General features: G+C 46.7%; 1 protein-coding gene across 1 annotated transcript; it reads right to left on the bottom strand.

Annotated features, from left to right (window-relative positions):
• Positions 1 to 1,113: 1,113 nt before the first annotated feature.
• TMEM108 (transmembrane protein 108) lies at positions 1,114 to 12,346 on the bottom strand. The gene is made up of 3 exons (XM_035549656.1): positions 11,104 to 12,346; positions 2,595 to 2,749; positions 1,114 to 1,348 (listed from the first exon to the last, which is right to left on the bottom strand). The coding sequence occupies exons 1-3, from the start codon at positions 12,344 to 12,346 to the stop codon at positions 1,226 to 1,228; spliced, it is 1,521 nt and encodes a 506-aa protein (XP_035405549.1). The 3' UTR covers positions 1,114 to 1,225.
• Between the last annotated feature and the right edge of the window lie 2,959 nt (positions 12,347 to 15,305).

The following is a 15,305-nucleotide window of genomic DNA, read 5'->3' as shown; positions in this document are numbered from 1 at the left end:
ACAGAGGCCATTTCACTTGCTGAACAATACAAGAGAGGCAATCTGAGGAGGAAAGCTGAAAATTGGTCCCGCGGTAACAGTTCTGGGTTACTCGAAGAGAGAACATCGATTTAGCAGTCATTCCATGTTCCGTGTTACTTTCTGCTTGTAACAGCCTGTTTTTAAGCCATCATTTAAACTTCATTCACCCCTCCTATTTCTGCACTGCTATTACAGCATGCAATCTAGAGCTTAACTGGGTAGGACTGAAATGCTATTTTGCTCTGAAACACTGGGTTTGCATTCCTGAGGGAGGAAGGAAAACCTCAGAGAGGAGAGGGGGTAAGGAATCGTGATTCAATGGTGCTGGCAGCATCGAAGATAAATAAAACAGCAGGGAAATGGACATGTGGTCAAAGCCACCGCATTCAATGGGTGGGAATTCCCAGTCGTCAGATGTCAAGACTTCTGATAAATTTAAAGGAGATTTCTGTTGCTGTGAAGGGGACTCTGCATGTGCCTTCTTTTGAGGCTGTTTGCTCTGCAGGAAGTAATTCAGGACTCACTGGCCAGAGAAGAGCAGCTGAGAGTCCAAAGTGTAATGCTTAGGACATTTATGCACAAAAAAAAGGTCATTCTGGTCCTCCTGAGGGAGGCTCTTCCAGTCGGTGCGCAGGCGGTGCTGGAACCACACAAAGGCTACCGACAGGCACACGAGCCACGTCGACTGCTGCAGGTGACCGAGCTGCTCCTGCCTGGTTTATGCTCCAGATTGGCAGCCTGAAGGAGTGGCCCATGGCAGTTTACAACGAAAGAAGTGTAGGTAAGGGATGGTCACCGAGTAGGAACGCTCACGGCCAGTATGAGAGATGTCACCTAACTTCAGATCACTCCAAAGCCATTGCAGGATGCTGTACCAAAGACATGGCATTCACCAAAACCAGCCTTACCTGATAGTCTTCCAGACCAAGTAGATTTATCAGCAGATTGTAAATGATAGGAAAAGAATAGTCCATTTTACAGGTGTTTTGCTTAGAAATACCTTTATTTTATAAAGCCACAGTTTGTTCTGTAAAGTTTTACCACACTTATAAAAAAGGGGTTGACAATTTGAGGGAAAAAAAAGAAAAGCTGAAAACATTTCTTGTAATTCAGGGTTACACAAAGGTTATATTTATAATATATATATTTATTTATAATTTGGAGACAGTAGAGATGAAACTGCAACACGAGGGCAGCTGCGGCGTCATATTTCAGAGACTTGCTCATGTCCTACAAATAGCGTTTCCTGACAGAAGGGGTTCACGAGGACCATCCCACTGTCGCGGTAGTCGCCGTTGGCGGGGGAGCGCGGCTCGGAGAGGTGGTCCTAGGAGAAAGGCAGAGCAGCAGCATGAGTGCTTCACATCCCCTCACCCTCCCAAGCACACATGGCAGTCCACTGCTGTGTGTGAAGGCACATGAGAAAGGGACTACTTTTGTCACTGGGGCATTTGGTCCCATCCCTCGGAAAATGCCTGACTTCTGGGGGACCCCAGCTGCTGGGAGCTAACTTCAGCGAACCGGTTTGGTCCCTCTTCAGGCAGCAGGAGCCGTGAGTGAAGATAATCGCTCATAGCTCTGATAATCCTCTTTTTCTCTGATAATCCTCAATTCCGCTGATAATCAGGATGATTTTTTTTTTCTCAGTATGGGGACCCAGAAATCAGACACATCAAACCTTAGGTCCCTTAGCACAATTTGAGCTTTAACATTTCTTTTTTTCACTTTCATGACATATTGCAACAGTTTTCTGTCAGCTGGGCTCGACTCATGGAAGATGCATTTGCAGCTTCTTTTTAAGGTCAGAAAACCAAATATATGGTTCCAAGCTACCTGAGCATGTCCCAGTTCAGTAACGGTCAGATCAGTTTTAACAGACTGACACGGCAGCTTTTAGAGACAATGTGAACAGTGCTGTCATGTGAAAGCAGTTTCGTGGTAAGTCAGGATCCTGCTTTTAGCTTGAGCAACACAATTGCCAGGAAAGTGGAGTTAATGAAGCAATCGTGAGTGCTCATCTAGGCACATCTCAGAGATTCCTTTCTGAACAATTTTTTTTTTTTTAATTTAATGAGATGAGTTAGTCAGTCAGCTGATCTCTTGAAAATCACTTTAACATAAGCCCAAATTCTTCACTGGTTCTAGGTTTTAAAAACTTTTGAACTAAGCTAAATTATTCCCCTCCATCTCTGAGGGCAGCTATATTTCTATCAGTAGGAAAACCTACCCATATATGAATAATATACCACTGAACCTGTCAGATCTCTTCAGTAAAGGCTGATGGCACATACCAGCACTACACGCCCCCATATGCTGTTGTTTTTGATTGCTTCTGTACTGGGAGCACTCACCCCCTGAACTGCTATATGAGAAACTATAGGCTTACTTATTATTATTTATTATTATCATTTATCTCATAATACACTTGTTGGATTGTAGACGAGGCATTTCAAAAAACTGTTTCACTGAATATGTGTAGGAATTTTAAGGCTTTATTAATATCACTTCCTCTCCCCTTCTCCCAGCATGGCTTCAGTGACAGTTTTCAGGCACTAATTATGCAAGTGAGGTACCTCTGATGTCTCCAGAGACTGGATCTCTCTCGGTAACTCTACAGCATGCCTGTTGAAGTAGTCCATGGTAATAGCATTATTCCAATAGCTCAGATTGTTTTCTGGGTTAGATGTCTTTTTCTTCCTCCTCATGCAGCAGACTGTCAGCAGAACTGCTGTCAATAGAAACATGCCATAAAATTGGTTATTTCCTTTCAATAAGGACTTCTCAGTAATGGGGATTTGGTATTCAAGTTACTTAAGGATAGAGCTGGTGACCTTCATTCATACAATTCACCCTCAGTTAGATCCAGCTCCCATCTAACAGAAACCACACAAATAAATCAGAACCTGCCCCAAGCAGATGAGACTTCAGGACTGGCAGGATATGCAATTTTTTCCTTCTTTTTGATGTGAGTCTATAATCTACATAATGTGGCTATCTGGCTAACGAAAAGGCTCTGGTGTTGTAACTGATGGCATTTTAACACCTTGCTAGGGATTTATAGTACCCTCTAGGACAGGGGACACTCCACAAGGACTGCAGAGGGTGCCTCTGTGCAGATCTTTTCTGCTTCTGGCTTGTTCAGACACTGCAGTCATGAGTACATTAGCAAGTGGGCAGTGAGAGACACTGGCACTAGGCTCAAATCCCAGCACTAGGCTGCCAATCCCTGCCCATGGCACCTCACATTCATAACTTGGCTTCTGGGTACTTTGTGGCCATGCTCCAAAATGTCAGAGACCAGCTACGGGAACAGAAGGGATCCTGCGTGGGAAGAGACGGAGACTGAGGAGGGGTGGAGGACCCACTCCGGCACCTGTCTTGTGTAGCTTACATTTCCAGGGCAGTACTGACCCAACTCAACCAGAACTGGGGTTTTCCTGCCTGCCTACATCAGCCACAACACGATGTGGCATCTATCGGTAAGAAAAATGGAGCATAATCTGTCCCCTACACTTGCCTGGGCATTGGTGATGTCTGAGCCTGGCTTCTTTTCTCTGTGGATCACATTTAAGTTTCTTCAAGTCAAAATATTTGAGCTTAAGGTAGAGCAATCGAGCAAAACTAAGTGACCAGAATGAAACTTGTTGCTATAACTGTCCGTCTGGCCTTAAGGCCATGGGTACCCGCCAGCTGCAGTGATGCCGGAAGAACGCTTCCCCAGCAGGCGGGCTGAACACAAAGATGCTGGAATGTTATTTTCTGGAATTGCTTTCAGTTTAGTCATCTCTGTTGCAACTCAGATTTGTAATCTTGGTGATTTTCTGAAAGCTAGGCAAACCTGTTGTAACAAACATACTGCTCCCCTCTTGTCCTTGCTCAGGCAGAATTTGAGGTGCATACAAGCTTTTATTCAGAGGAGTAATGTGTAAGATCCGTGTGCTTATTTTATATCTGTGGAATTAATTGAACATTTGTGCTTGTAATCTATCTAATTTATACAGACAGACAGGTAGCCGGGTACGTACTTACTTTGATTTGTACCTGTGAAATAGGGAATGCCCTGCTGTAAATTCACTCCATAATTTCTTAACCTCTCATGACAGAAAAGAAGTGAGGAAATATTCATGAAGCAGGAAAATATATTATTTTCTCAGCTAACCTAAAATTATTTGTTAGAATTACAGCCTAGAAGAAAGAAAAGACTGCAGAGAGGTCAAAGCCACTTTGTATGTCTTGACAAACATTGCAGCTACCCAGATGCCATGGATCTAATTTCTTAACCCATCTACTCACATAAAATGGCAATACGAAAGTGCAAGGCTAGAGCTCTATTAAAAACAAAAGAAAAAGCTCCTAAGAAAAAAATTGTAATGGGTTTGAGTTAGGCAGTTTATGTCTCATTCAAAGGGAAAGGTGAGCTTATGCTATAAATCGTCTTATGAAACTAATGGAAAAACCTCCTGCACATTAAAAAAAAAAAAAAGCCAGACATTATCAAACTTTCTATTATCCAGCCTTAGACTCACCTTGCTTCAGCCTTTCCATCACCAATAACCCGACTGCCAGGGCTGTAATTTGCTGGTGGCCCAGCAGCACAACTGGTGCTGCCGAGCCCTCATGCAGGCCGCCCCGTCACTGCCAGCAGGCCCGCTCTGCCTGCGGAGGGCTGCGTCTTCACCCCTTCCTTTGCTGGAGCCCAGGAGGCTGTGCCATGTCCCAGTCAAGCCTGAAGGCTTGTTAAGATTAGCACGTAAAGCAGGACTTACATTTAGTCCTCCCACTGCTGGTGAGCGTGGGTAGAGCCAGCGAACCTTTGAGCTTGTCGGTGCTCCAGCAACAAGTGCTCTCTGAGGTGCACGGCGTTTCTGAAGTTGCCTGAGGAGACGAGGGCCCCAGGAAAGCCAACTCTACCTCAGTGCAAATATTTTGAAAGCCTGAGGTTTTACAGCTTATAAAATGTGGCTGCTGACAGGGAAGTATCGGATTTGGGTTTTAGGAGCTGCAAAGCCTGACACTAAGTTGAGGGAGATCTCTGCTTCTTCCAGATGTCCTTGCTGCGTGAAGATATGTTGGTCATATAACAGTAATGTTCCCTCCCTTAATTAGGCTCTTGGCCTCCAACCTTAGCACACAAATGAGCAAATGGATGAAAGACTGTGGAAAATGAGTTCCTGAGCTTCTTCGAATGTAACATATTTTAGCAGAAGGCTGCCTGCCTAAGCTGCCTCGATTCAAAGCAGAGACCTGATTTAAGAGGGATAGAGAGGACAGCAGGGCTGGAAAGGGGGCATTCCTCTTCATTTCATATTAACTAACCTTCTTGGGGCTTATTTTAGTGAAATTAATGTAGCTAACAATAGGACCTCTTGCTCCCAGAACAATACTAGGAGCGGGGTACAGCTTTACTTATAATCTTGGGTATCTATTCACTCCCATGGTTAATATTATGCCTGTTACAGAAAACCTCTTTCCACACAGACGGATGTGATAGTCAGCTAGGACATGTTTAAGTGGATGACACACAGAGGGCAGAGATGGTTTGGAAGGGTGAAATGTCAGTAACAAGAGCAACAAAGCAGAACAGAGCAAGGCCAGAAAAAAGGCTAACTCTCCTCTCAGTTTCTAACACTCACACAGATCCTTTCTGGGAGTCAGGGAAGCTAAACTGACTTTTTGCTGCGGCTGCTCCATTTTGCAGTTCATAATACCAAGTGCCATGAGAAGGGCACTTCGGTGATGTCCCTGGGTTAGCTTAAAGCTAGAGATGTTAGGAAACATCTGGAATTTTATACAGAAGCATTTTGAATACGTATCCATTGACCTGCTGCTGTTCTGGAGAGAAATGTCAACGTGCACATTCAGGGACTGAGAGCTGCTGGTGCGCTCCATGGGACACAATACGTACCACAAACAGGAGACACAGGATTTTCACGCATTTATAGTTCTCTAGGCTGGTGGAAATACATCAATCATCTACTCTCAGCTGCCCACCACCTGCACACACAGAGCTACACCTGGTAACTTTGGTCCCCTGCCCATGAGCATTATGTCAGCGGATGACACAGGAAAACATCCAGCTTGGTTTAAGGACTCGGAGTGACTGGATTTCCGTTGCATTCCCAGGAAGTTTGTTCAATATTTAATACCCATCATGGGGACATGTTTACATCTCGCTTGTGTGCTGAAAACCTCCAGCTTCAGCCCCACTTCCTCAATTTCCTTTTGCCTTTTTTTGTTTTATTAAAAGCCTCCACTACACCATCAGAAATTAAATGTGGGATTCAACCTTTTCTTGGACCACGTACTTACACAAGTGGAGTTACGCTGAATTTCTCAGCTCTAGAATCATTCACATGGCTCCTTCCTAATCTTTTTTTTTTTTAAACATAAACCACCAGGATTATACACCATATTCAATACCGGCCTCATAAAGGCAGTGTGATGAGATCATACCAACTCCCTGCAGTTATCTGATAGTCTTCTGTCTATTCTTTCATCTCACTTAAATATATTACCATTCTTATACAGCTATAAGCTCCACTCACTCTCCAGCTCCCACATAAAACACAATTGAATGCTGGAAGTTAAAAGTCAGGAAATATTCAGACTGCAGGATGTTAATTTATTTCTCCCTGTGCCTGCAGATCATAAAATGAACACAGTTTCTAGACAACCCTTGCTTTAAAGGCTAAAATAATGGTTTATCCATTTTTCTTTCCTTTTTCCTCATTTACTGAGGCTGTGTATCTTATTTGCCCATCATTAAACACCGCTGTAAGAGTGTGCCTGTCACTTGGGCTGCCTGTGGCAGTACAGCCTTAGCTGTGTTGCAGGTATCATGACGGGGTTTGTTATTGACCACAGCTGCTTCCACCTGGAGACAGGAGGCTCTTCTCGAGCTCCGTCTGAGCTCACCCCTGGGGATGAGACTCAGGGCCTGGGATCGCTCTCTCTGCAGCCCAGGAGGCAAACATCTGCAGGTTTTGTGACTGAGAAAGTGGGTGAGATAATTTTGGAAAGTGTCCCAATGCATGAAATGTGAGCTGAGCGGGGTTAGGTCCAAGGCAGTTCTTCATCTATTCTTTGAGTTCTGCTGACGTTTCCCTCTGAGGCTCAGCCTTCCCCTCGCGTTTTCTCACGTCAGCAGAACTGCCTGAACGAATTCACTTCTGCGTTTCTGATTTGCAAGTTTCCGTTCTTCAATGTTTTATCATGTCAGTCTGTAGCTACAGAGCTGTAAGTGCTGGGAGCCCAAGGATCAGGCCTGTGAGTTTTACAATGAGTTCATACTGTGTCTTGTTCTGCATTGCAGCCAGGTGTGCAAGACACGTGTGCGCACACACACACACAGTAAAATGTTCAAGGCTGCCTAAAGGACGCAGCAAAAACAACTGGAACTGTGACATGCAGAAAATACTGATATCAGTGTTATATACTACTTTGCTTTTCTGGGAATGTAGTAATACAGAATCCTTCATTTTTGCAGCCCTCAAGTGGAGTAAGCAACATTATCCCCATTATTCATACCACAAAACTGTGGTACCAAAAGGTGAGATGATTTCCCCAGATTCACACAGCAGATGTGGCTCATGTGTTCCTATTCAAAGCACTACTTTTCTGGCTAGAATTTGAAGGCTTTTCAGTGGGACTCAGAAACCTACGCATCCTTAAAAAATAAGTACTATGAGGACTGGGAAGCTAAATCCCATCTCTCATTTCAGTAGGTGAGCTCCTGAGGTGCAGGTCCCCAGGCTAAGCTCCAGCCACCGAGCCATGCCACCAGCACGGCTGGCAGGGGCTGCCAGTCCTCAGTGTGGCTCAAATGCATGGTGGTGTGTGTTCCTTTCCAAGGATTTTGGGCAGCAGGGGCTGAGCTGTGCCCAGAAGCACCCTGGCAAGGAAGGGTTTTCAAGCTTTGTCACCACCCTGTTGCAGGGAAGGAATTATAGCCACTTTGGCCCCTTTTGGGGAAAGGCACAAAGACGTGAGGAAATGGTCTCAAGTTGCAGCAGGGGAGGTTTACATTGTACATCAGGAAGAATTTCTTCATGGAGAGCACGGTCAGGCATTGGAACGGGCTGCCCACGGAAGTGGTGGAGCCCCCATCCCTGCAGGTATTTAAGAGACGTGTGGATGTGGCACTGAGGGACATGGTTTAGTGGTGGGACTCAGTAGGTCATGTTGGCGGTTGGACTTGGTGATCTTGAAGGTCTTTTCCGTCTTTCCATAGATGATTTTATGATTCTGTGACTCCTGGCAGAAGAGAGATGTGCTGGCATCTGCGCAGCTCTGCACCGGCTCTGGAAGCAGCCGGGATGTCTGTGGGCTGGCTCAGGGGCACTACTCATTAACAGGAGGAGGGAGCTCAGTTAATTAGATTCCTATGGCTCTGCAGCCACGAGCAGGCTCCGGCTGCCTCCTCACACCTCCTTCCTCTTCTCTCTCGGGTGCACTAGTACCTCCCCTGCCTAAGGGCTGCCTGTCCTCCAGTGCAGGGGGCTCATCCTTTCTCACAGGTGTCTCAGCACGCGGCTCAGGGCTTGCTTCCCTCCCTCCAGGGGTCTGGCCAGCTTCCTTCAGTGTGCCAGCAGCTCCAGGACAGCCTCCAGGAGGGTCCTGCCCCCTCAGGGCAGCAATAACTTCCCTGATAGGAAGTCCTCAGCGATTTTCTCTGTGGCTTGTTTCCCTCCTAATGCAGCTCAGGTATTCAACAGCATGAAGCCAAGTCTCAGTGCCCTGGTTACCTCCACCCTGCAGCATCCCAAGGCAGGAGAGGGCAGTGTTTCCTCAGCCCACGCTCACCACAGCTGTGAGAACCCGATGAAAACATTTCCATCCCTTGAAGACAAAATGAAATCCAAAGGGCTGTGCTCTTCATCCACCTCCTAGCATCGCTGCCCGCAGGGCAGAAGCGATGAGCACTTGCCAGCGCGGAGCCTTCTGCCTTCAGCTACAAGCGCCTTTGCCCTGGAGGTGGCGGCAGTCCCCTTCGCCACCGCATGCTGCACAGTGCACACCCGGGCCTTTGGGACACGAGGCTCACGGCTGCAGTGCACAGCTCATGAGGGGCCTGAAGGCAGGGCTTAAATGTCTGGATCATGGAAACACTCAGCTGTGTTGTTAGAGCTGGTACAGGTGACAACAATTCCCTGTTTTTAAATATGGCTTGCAAACACAAGAAACAGGGTAGGCACAGTCACAGGAACACATACTGCTACGGCACACAGGATAAGAAAAGTGTAAATACCCACCATAGAACAAACAGTGGGTTAGAAGTTCTGCCAACAGACTCTTTATATTATTCTTGTTAATACCTATCATTAGTTATTAACTCATATGTGGTATGCAAATAGGGACATACACCAGTTTACACACTGGTTGTGGTTATTCTGCCTGTGGTGTATGGTATTATATTTTGCATTTTGTATTTGGTTGTATTCTACCCAGATCAGCTTTCTTTCTCAATACTGGCTTCAAATGTAATGCTGGGAAGAATTTATTTGATCCCATATTTCTGGTGATGGATAGACAAGGCACTGTTCATCAGATCAGCAAATATTGCTTCTTATCATGTTGTGCTCACTATATCCCAGATTTTCCTCTCCATCTTTCACAGAAGTACACGTGCACGTTTGTACTTTGGGAAAGGACAATCACTTTGTTTTGATTGTCAGTCTTTTAGATTCAAGCTTTGTTTTCGCTAGTGGTTTTAACCACGTTGGCAATGGCAGGACTGATGGTCCCAGAGGCACAACCCTAACAGATATGCTGAGCCAATCCAATAATTTTCAGCTGCCAAGAGGATTGGTCCTGCTCCCTTCCCAGGTGTGTATCCCTGCAGCTTCATCCTCTCCAGATCTTCTGCCCACCTGACCCTGTGGGGAGCTGATTCAGCTCACTATGTGCACAGAGAGCAAAGTGAGTATTTTTGACCACTTCAGTGATCTGAAAGTGGCTCAGAGAGGTACCAGGCAAGGCCCAGGCAGAGAGAGGGAGGATCGCGTAGGTGAGCCTCAGAGAGGGCAGGGGAGAGCAGTACGGCCCCTTTGGGCAGCAGTATGCTCTGTGTAAGACTGGCTCAGTCAACACATCTAACCTGGTTTTCAACGCAGCTCGTGGCTGTAAATCACAGGATTAATACTCAGTATTGCTGGCTGCTACCCTTTCACTTTTCCACAGGCAGCAAAGGCTGTGAAATGTTTATGTTTTTGTTTCACTCCCAACAGATCAGCATAATCACATCCTGTAACACACTGAGTGGCTTCTCCTTGGCTCCACAGAGTGAAATGGCAGAGAATATATTGCCCTACCTTGCTGATACAGCCCAGCTAAGCAGGGGACACACCAGCATCCACATTATTCAATCATGTTTTTATGCAACTGAGTCAAATGATGAGACCCTAAGCCAGCTCTGGAACCCCAGCTGGTGCTGGTCCTGCAGGCGGCTGTCTCCTGTGGTCTGGAAGCCAAGACTGCAAACTCTTCCTGCTCCCTAGGCAGCTGCCAAGTCAGACTCAGAATTAAAATGGAGGAAAATAGCAAATTGGTTATCAGAATGATGTGACTTTAAAATCTGATGGTTACCGCCTTCAATGAAGTATTTTATTGCACTGGTAAAATTGTTGTTCCCTAAGGTCTTAGTCATTATAATTATCATTAATCTTTTGGGTTAGCAGCGGGCTTTTAAAATCCAATTCCAGGGCAAAATATAGCAGTCACTAGATTAAAGACTTGCACAATTCTTGGTCACAGCTTAAACATTTTAAAGTAAAGCTGCTTTGCCTTTTAGAGTTGCTCAGCCTTTGACATATACCCTCAAATGGAGAGCCCCAAAAGACTAAGTGATTTCTAATAGCAACAGAGAAAGTATGCTTTGAGTGTAAACATTATAGCCCCACATTTGGAGCTGCTCTTCCCAAGCACTTTGTTCAGCACATGCGTTACCTGTGTAGTGGTTGCTTCTCATCTGTCTCAAGCTGCCCTGGCACTGTCAGCTCTCCACCTAGACCTTGAATCATGGGCCGAAACTTGAATTTTAAGGAGTGTGAGAAAGACAGAAAAATAAAGCAGCAGTTAACTTACAACAAGAGGATATAGGTACGCTGATAGCCAGAATGATCCAGGCAATGTCCATCTTGCTGAGACAGATGGTTGCTCTGTGCTGGGGCTTGTCCCCCTCAGTGACATGGGAGATATTTCCTTGAACCCCAGGTTTCCAGGTCCCGGCAGGAACCAGTCTGTTGAGGAAGTTTCCAGTGGCGGTGGAGCCAGCAGTGGACATGGAGCTGGACAACCTCGTGGCGGGCGCTGTGGAGAGAGCACTGCCCAGCAAGGTGGTGTCCGTCACCAGGCCCTGCTGTGTTGGGGCGGTGCCCGTGGGGTCTCCCACTGCTGGGGAGGAGATGTTGACATCAAAGCTGGTCTGAACCGAGTGACCCACTGCTGCTGCTGCAGTTCCAGGGCCAGCAAACAAGGGGACATTTGTACTGAGATTCAAGGTTACCCAAGAATTGTTTTTGCTCAGCATATCCCATACACCATAGCGGGTGGGTTTAAAAGGCACCGACACTGCTTCAGGATCAGTGGATGGTCCAGCAGTTGTGGTGGCAAAATCTGCTTTCTGCACAACTCGCTCGGTCCCCTCCCCTCGCTCTGCTTTCCTAAAGCTTCCCGAGGTATCGGGGTGGGGAGAAGGGTCTGAGGGTGTAGTTCTGGCCAGCCCCGTGCCATTGGGATCGCTGGAGGTTGCAGTCTGGGACTGAAATGGATGGTCTGTGAAAGAGCTCCTCAAGGTAGGGAAGGGAGAGTGCAGGGTGGTCTTTAGGTAAGGCTCTGAAGACTCTGTGAAGTTGCCTTTGAAAATCTGGAATATTTTCCCCTTGGGGCGAGTCTGTCCCGAGTACAAAGCGCTCTGGTTGTACAAGTGATACGTTTCCTTTTCGCCGACGTGAGGGTCGCTCGCTGGCTCCTGGCCAGCGGACGCGTTGCTCCCCGCCAGGCCGACAGGATGGGGAACGGCGCGCGCAGAGGTGGGAGTGGGCTCTGCCACGTGGCGGTCCTTGCGGCCAGGCGTCGTTCCCATGGCTGTGACAGTGGTAGTGTCCATCGGGAGGCCCTGAGAGGAGGATACAGTGGGAGACAGTACCTGAACAGAAAACACCAGCTCTTCTGTCAGTGCCAAGATCAGTAGAACACCTGGAGGAAGGAACACAGAGAGAGGGTCAGGCAGCGGCAGGGATGAGCCAACGGGGGACTGTGCTTGTTTGCTCCGCTCTCCCAGGCTGAAGAGGCTTGCATGCCTGGCAGGAAGGCGCACCCTTCCCATACTCCACAACAGAGGAGTCAGTGCCTCTGGGAAATTAGGAAGAGAAAGGAGGATCTGGGGGGGCTGCAGCAGCCCTGCAGCCGTGGGAACGGGAGAGCTGCAGGGAATCTCTGCGGTGAAGGAGCTTGCAGTGAGGATATTTTAAAGCATCATAGACAGCTGCAGGTGATTGCCCTGCAGAGCTACAAAGCGTCCTGCTCTTTAGTGGTAGAAACAAAAGACGTTTTCATTTTTGTTTTGGCCAGGAGGCCACCAGATGAATGGCCATATCGTGATGGGGAACCTTAGTCTGGTCGTTCTTCTGGCTGCAAAATCCTAAATTTGGCTGCCTCCAGTCTTGAATGCCATTAAGCAATCTGCTTTTGAGAGAGCAGCTTCTTAGCCCTAGGGAAAATTAGGTCAAGAAGGGATGTTTGATGAGGGGACTTCCTAGCTCATGATGCCTCCTTTACTTAGTGACTTTGGAGTATTTAGCCTCTTATTCAGAGTATGAGATGGGGAAAATCCACAAATGTTAAAAATGAACAAGAAAATGTAGCTATCACAGTCATTTTAAAAAGATTTTTTAAGTATCTAACTCCATCTAACACAACTTCCCTTTCACACATATACAAAAGATTGTTCGGGTCCCATTCTGTGCTTATATGTGCTGTGGGATTTGAATCCATGAGGTTTGCCTCCCTCCTCCCTCTGTAGTGTACATCTTTTCATGAGGTGCCAGATTCACACTGCTGGGAACATCAATTCTTACATTTATTTGTAGTCCAGCTAATGGACGTGGGCAGCTGCAATAGCATAAGCCTCCCCAGGATGCGGGGCTGATGTGCCCCGAGTTCGCATAACCTGCAGGTACCACATCAATCACACGTCACCATCTCCATGTGCTGACGCTGCTGAGTGCAGTGTGGACCTCTGCCCGCTAGGAAGCACACGGGATGAGTCCGTTTTGCACAGGCCAGTGAGCGTCATCAGATGGCACCATCAGCACGATGCTGGTGTCAATTTCAGCCCACGGTCTCAAGGTGAAAGATGTCATCGCAGTCTTAACAAATCAGGGAGACAAGTTCATCAGAACTGCAGGACTCCAAACTGGTTGCTGATCACCTTCCAGCAGAGACTGTGGAGTACCTTCCTGCCCCTTCCCCATCCTGCTCCCCCCAAGGCTTGCCAGCCTTCTCTGTGAGTGTTATGCCACGTCTTTCTGCCCTACTTGGGAACAACTATGATGGGCACCAGCAGAAAACTGGTGACTGGGATGGGGCAATCTTTCTGATTAGGTGCCCAGCAGGTCCTAAGGCTCTGCTGCATGTTGGCCAGAGGCAAGTGCCCCGAAGCATGTTTCTTCCAACGCAACATACGTAGCAGAAACTCACCAAAGGAGCGGCACTTATTTGTCTTACCAGGTAAGTGCCATACTTTGATCACTAACCATCATTTCTGAACTAGAACAGTGCAGAGCTCTGCAACCAACAAAACTCACCTCATCCTGCCCCCAGCAGCCTCTTTGCAGAGCACCCAGAAGATCTGAACACTGCCTTGACAGTGTAGCAAGAGCCACTTAAAAGCAATGCACTTTCCAATGCCTGGTGCTAAAATTAGCCCATAGTTTTATTTCTGAAATAACTGCCAAATATGTGATCATCTGGAATACTGCTTCCTAATTTCTAGCCTGCCACAGACAATACGCTCCCAGCAGAACACCTAGTCAAAGAGAAAAACATATTCTGTACATTGAGACGCAACCAGGAGAGCAGCTCGTGCTGTATTCATGAAGTGTCACTCTTGGAAATGAAAGGCAGGAGTTATCTTCACATTTTTGGCAGCGCTTTTTCCGAGGTCAAGGTCAAAGCAGATATTCTAGTGTCCATATGGCTAATATTTCATGCCAAGACAAGTTGCTGCTACAGAACAAATTCAAAGAGGAAAAGATGGAGATTTATTTTGGATTTTGTGTGTGTAGATAATGTTTCAGAAAACTTCAGGCCTGCTGTTCTGAGCACACGCGATAAAGTGCACTGGCAGATCTTAGGAGATAGGAGATTACAGTGATTACGCTGTTACACTGCCTGCTAAAATTTTTGGGTGGTCTTTGTGTAGCTACTTTCTCTCATGCCTCACACAGAGAAAAACATCTCTATTGGATTAATGTTATTTTCTCCAGGATATTCTTAAGTAATAAGGAAGATGTCAGCTTTTCTGCATACTGTGCCCTGAGGTTAGCAGCCCTGATCTTTGGCTAAAAACCTAATACCCATCTGTTCTACTTGAAATGCTGATAAATGGGAAGCTTGCTGCTACAAAGATTTATAACGTCTCTGGGGCAGCCTGTTGTGGTAGCAGGTCACCACACGTCAGGCACGGGAAGCCAGATACATTTAGCTGGTACCTTCAGAGAGCTTGTAAAGTACTAATAATTATTCCAAGGAAATACTATGTCATAAGCCGTTTATTTGACAATAAACAATAATACCCGTGACATTTGGCTCTCTCAGGCTGTGACAGTCAGGCTCTGCTTCTCTGCTAGCCTCCCTTTAGCAGTCTCTGCAGGACCATCACAGCCCCATAAGCTACAGCTCTTTAGGACTATTTTTTTCCTGGTTTAATGGGCCACGGTAACTCTTTCAGTGACGACCAGTGCTAATCTGTGTCCGTAACTACTTAAAAAACATTCAGCTTAGCAGATCATTGTAAAAATAGCCGGTGCTGTGTATTTAGGGAAAACCAGCTGGTAATAATGACTTCACAGTGGGCTTTGCTGGCCCTTTTAAGTAGAATTAATTGGCTTTATAATTGATCAACAGCCAACTGGAAAGCAAAAATAAAGTTGGAATCAGTGTTTTCAGATGCTCTGCATCATCCATGCAGGGCCACATAAATACGTGCTGGCGGGATCTGTGGTGGCCTGGTTGCCCAGAGCTCCCACTTTTGTACCACTTGGGGGTGTGCAGGTTCTTACCAA

Source organism: Cygnus atratus, chromosome 2 (assembly GCF_013377495.2).
Source record: "Cygnus atratus isolate AKBS03 ecotype Queensland, Australia chromosome 2, CAtr_DNAZoo_HiC_assembly, whole genome shotgun sequence".
Taxonomy (NCBI): Eukaryota; Metazoa; Chordata; class Aves; order Anseriformes; family Anatidae; genus Cygnus; species Cygnus atratus.
This window is presented reverse-complemented; position numbering and strand designations above follow the sequence as displayed.

Coding starts and splice junctions, on each gene's coding strand:
- TMEM108 (XM_035549656.1), bottom strand. CDS start 12,346: ATGGGAAGGGTGCGCCTTCCTGCCAGGCATGCAAGCCTCTTCAGCCTG. Junction 2,750..11,103: donor CGTACCTATATCCTCTTGTT/GTAAGTTAACTG, acceptor TTCTATTGACAG/CAGTTCTGCTGACAGTCTGC. Junction 1,349..2,594: donor AGTCTCTGGAGACATCAGAG/GTACCTCACTTG, acceptor CCTTTCTCCTAG/GACCACCTCTCCGAGCCGCG.